This window comes from Acyrthosiphon pisum, chromosome A2, assembly GCF_005508785.2.
Source record: "Acyrthosiphon pisum isolate AL4f chromosome A2, pea_aphid_22Mar2018_4r6ur, whole genome shotgun sequence".
Lineage (NCBI taxonomy): Eukaryota > Metazoa > Arthropoda > Insecta > Hemiptera > Aphididae > Acyrthosiphon > Acyrthosiphon pisum.
Window position 1 is genome coordinate 28,560,380 of NC_042495.1, and position 2,790 is coordinate 28,563,169.

Sequence of the window (2,790 nt, forward strand, 5' to 3'; positions counted from 1 at the left end):
TAATATAATATATTTTATTATTTACTTATTTACTTATTTAAATACAATAAACATTTTGTGCACCTACTATATAGACTTAATTTATCTTTATCAACAATTGTACATTTAATATACCATGTCCATATACAATAAATTAAGAAATAATAATGTTTTTGGTGCCCGATTACAGTTATAATAATAGTAATAATAATAATATTAATATTTTATTAACGGAATAAAATTTCAATTTGCAATAGTATCCTAATGGCAGTGCATGCGTGAGTTATAGTAAAAATGTATACAAATAATAGAGAAAAAAAATATATATAATAAATACTTGTTAGAAATTTAAAATTTGATAATTTATTAAACAATAATTTTGATTTAATTAAATTTAAAATAATCTAAAAATAGCAATTTAAAGAATTTAGAGTCATATTGAATAGGCCCAAGTTGTCGAAAAAGTTTCCACATGACATTAATATAATAGCAGGGTAGTATGATATGTAGTTAGTTTCAGTAATTGATAAATAAAAATTAGAAAGGATGTTTATTTCTTGAATTATTTACATTTACTTTGAAGTTATACGTTCTAAAATTTTTGGGAAATCAATAAAATTATGAAATAGTTTAAAAAAAAAATTTAGATTTAACATTTAAAATCTACTGTTTAAGAGACCAATATTAAAAAAAAAAATACTAATATTAATATACCCAGAATGAGGACGTCTTTCAAAATGATATTTAAAAGATAAATAGGTACTTCAAAAAATTATATAGAGGCAGTCTCAAATAGTGCTGATTTTATTTTCGGTATTCTCGGGTTACCGTTAATACCGTATACTTTTATAGATTAAAATTTATATAATCACAATAATAATATAACAAACTTAAGTAATTTTTAAATTAAATATAAAATGTTCATGGAAACACTTCTAAATTACCTATTTACATACGACCTACCTACACGTATTAAATATTTACCAAGGTATGGTATTTACAAAGATACCAGTAGTAAGCAATTACCGATACCTAGGTAGCAGCCATAGTATAGGTATAGCCTATAGTACCTATAGTATAGCCTATAGTATAGGTACTAAATATGTTTTTTTTAAACAAAATACGTCATGTCTTATCATTGATTTTAAATTTTTATCCAGTTTATTCTTGGCACATTCTTAAAGATTTAAATATTTAATTTAAGTGTATTAAATAAACAAAAAATATTTTATTTCGTAAAAAATTTAACATTTTTGTTGATGATCCAAATTTAAATACCTAACAAAAAAATAAACAATCATAAAACTATTTTCTATGTAATATTATATTTTTTAATTAATATATGTTTATGTATACTAAATAAAAAATATTATACAATGGTGTTTATACTAAACTATACAATATACATCCACATATTTAAGGTACCATTTCTATATAAAATAAGATGAAATGACAATTTGTTTAAGATTTATAAGAAAATCAATTCCAACGAAATTCTAAAAATTTATACTGTCTTATATTTTTTTAATTTTTATCATTTTTCTCTTATTCGTGCATTTATGTAAAGAAAAATATTATGCGAACCTATATGGTTATACTTAATAGTATATACTTTATATAGTTCACAGTAGAGTAGGTACCTAAGGTAGGTACTCTTATAATCATACATTGTATCTGATTTAGTTGAACATATTTTATTTATATGATCTGTTTAAATTTAAAAGATTAATTATAATTGAAAATAATTAATATAATTTACATGGGTTAGTTTTATTGTTTTGAATAAACATCGGTGCTTGAATTCAAACATTCAGATAATCATCTTATTTATTAGGTATATTTAACATCATTAGTTCATACATTTTCTATCACCTTAATTATTGTGCACTAAGTTATCAAGTATTATAATTAGTAGAACTACATATGGTATAATGTTTTATAAGTTTTAAATTCAATTCATATTAATTCATAAACTTGTATCGGTGCTTACCATATTCGTGACGGTGAAATAAAATTGTGCTTTCAGAAACGACCAAAATGTGTATGAAAATCAAGTTTATTACATACAATAACTTGTTGCTTTTATAAATCATAGCGGATCAATCTTTTTTTCATTAAATTCGTGAAACGTAACACAACAGAAATCGTCAAAAATAATAACTGAACAGTTTGTAATAAATTAACCAACTATCGGAAATAGGAAATGCCGAGAACAAGAGCGTGGGTAGATATTTAGTACGTACAACACATTTTTATAATTTTTAAATAAATATAAATATGAGAGGTTAGGTCATTGATTATACTTTAAATGTATATTATGTATATTTATATTTATAGATATTTATTACATGTACATATGATATTATATTACTTAAACGTTTATTTAATCAATGATTACGTTATACAGAAAGATATATTTATGTTTATATTTTATTATTATTGATAAGTAATTGTCACTGTTATTTTTTACTTCTATGTATTGAATATTTAATATAACTGATATTTATTACCATACTCGTACAATGCTAAAATTTTAAATAATAACGTCATATCATACGAGGATATTATTTTAACAGTTTTAATTAATTAGTTTTAAATCGTCTTAAAATACATTCTAACGTCTAATATTTTTTTATGACTCTATAAACACTCGATAAACCAGTTCGTAGTTTATTTTTAATAAAAAACAAACTTGTCTTCTTGTTGTTTATTAATCGATTTAGTTTTAATAACCTTTAAAGATCAGCGGTATTATACACACGATCGTTGTTTTATCAATATGCGTATAATTATTTTTTGGTACTCGTGAAA

The 2,790-nt window shown here is 22.0% G+C and overlaps 1 protein-coding gene across 2 annotated transcripts in view; it reads right to left on the bottom strand.

Moving 5' to 3' along the window:
• Positions 1-2,242, bottom strand: part of LOC100169299 — a 32,765-nt gene extending 30,523 nt beyond the window's left edge. Inside the window, exon 1 of one of the 2 annotated variants that reach the window (XR_003839451.1) lies at positions 1,970-2,242. Coding sequence is in view for 1 of the 2 variants with exons in the window: in XM_008187910.3 (XP_008186132.1) it covers positions 1,970-2,072 (103 nt within the window). In the remaining variant the exon portion in view is untranslated. The remainder of the gene's footprint in view (positions 1-1,969) is intronic. The other variant, XM_008187910.3, reaches the window with a different exon arrangement.
• Positions 2,243-2,790: the final 548 nt, after the last annotated feature.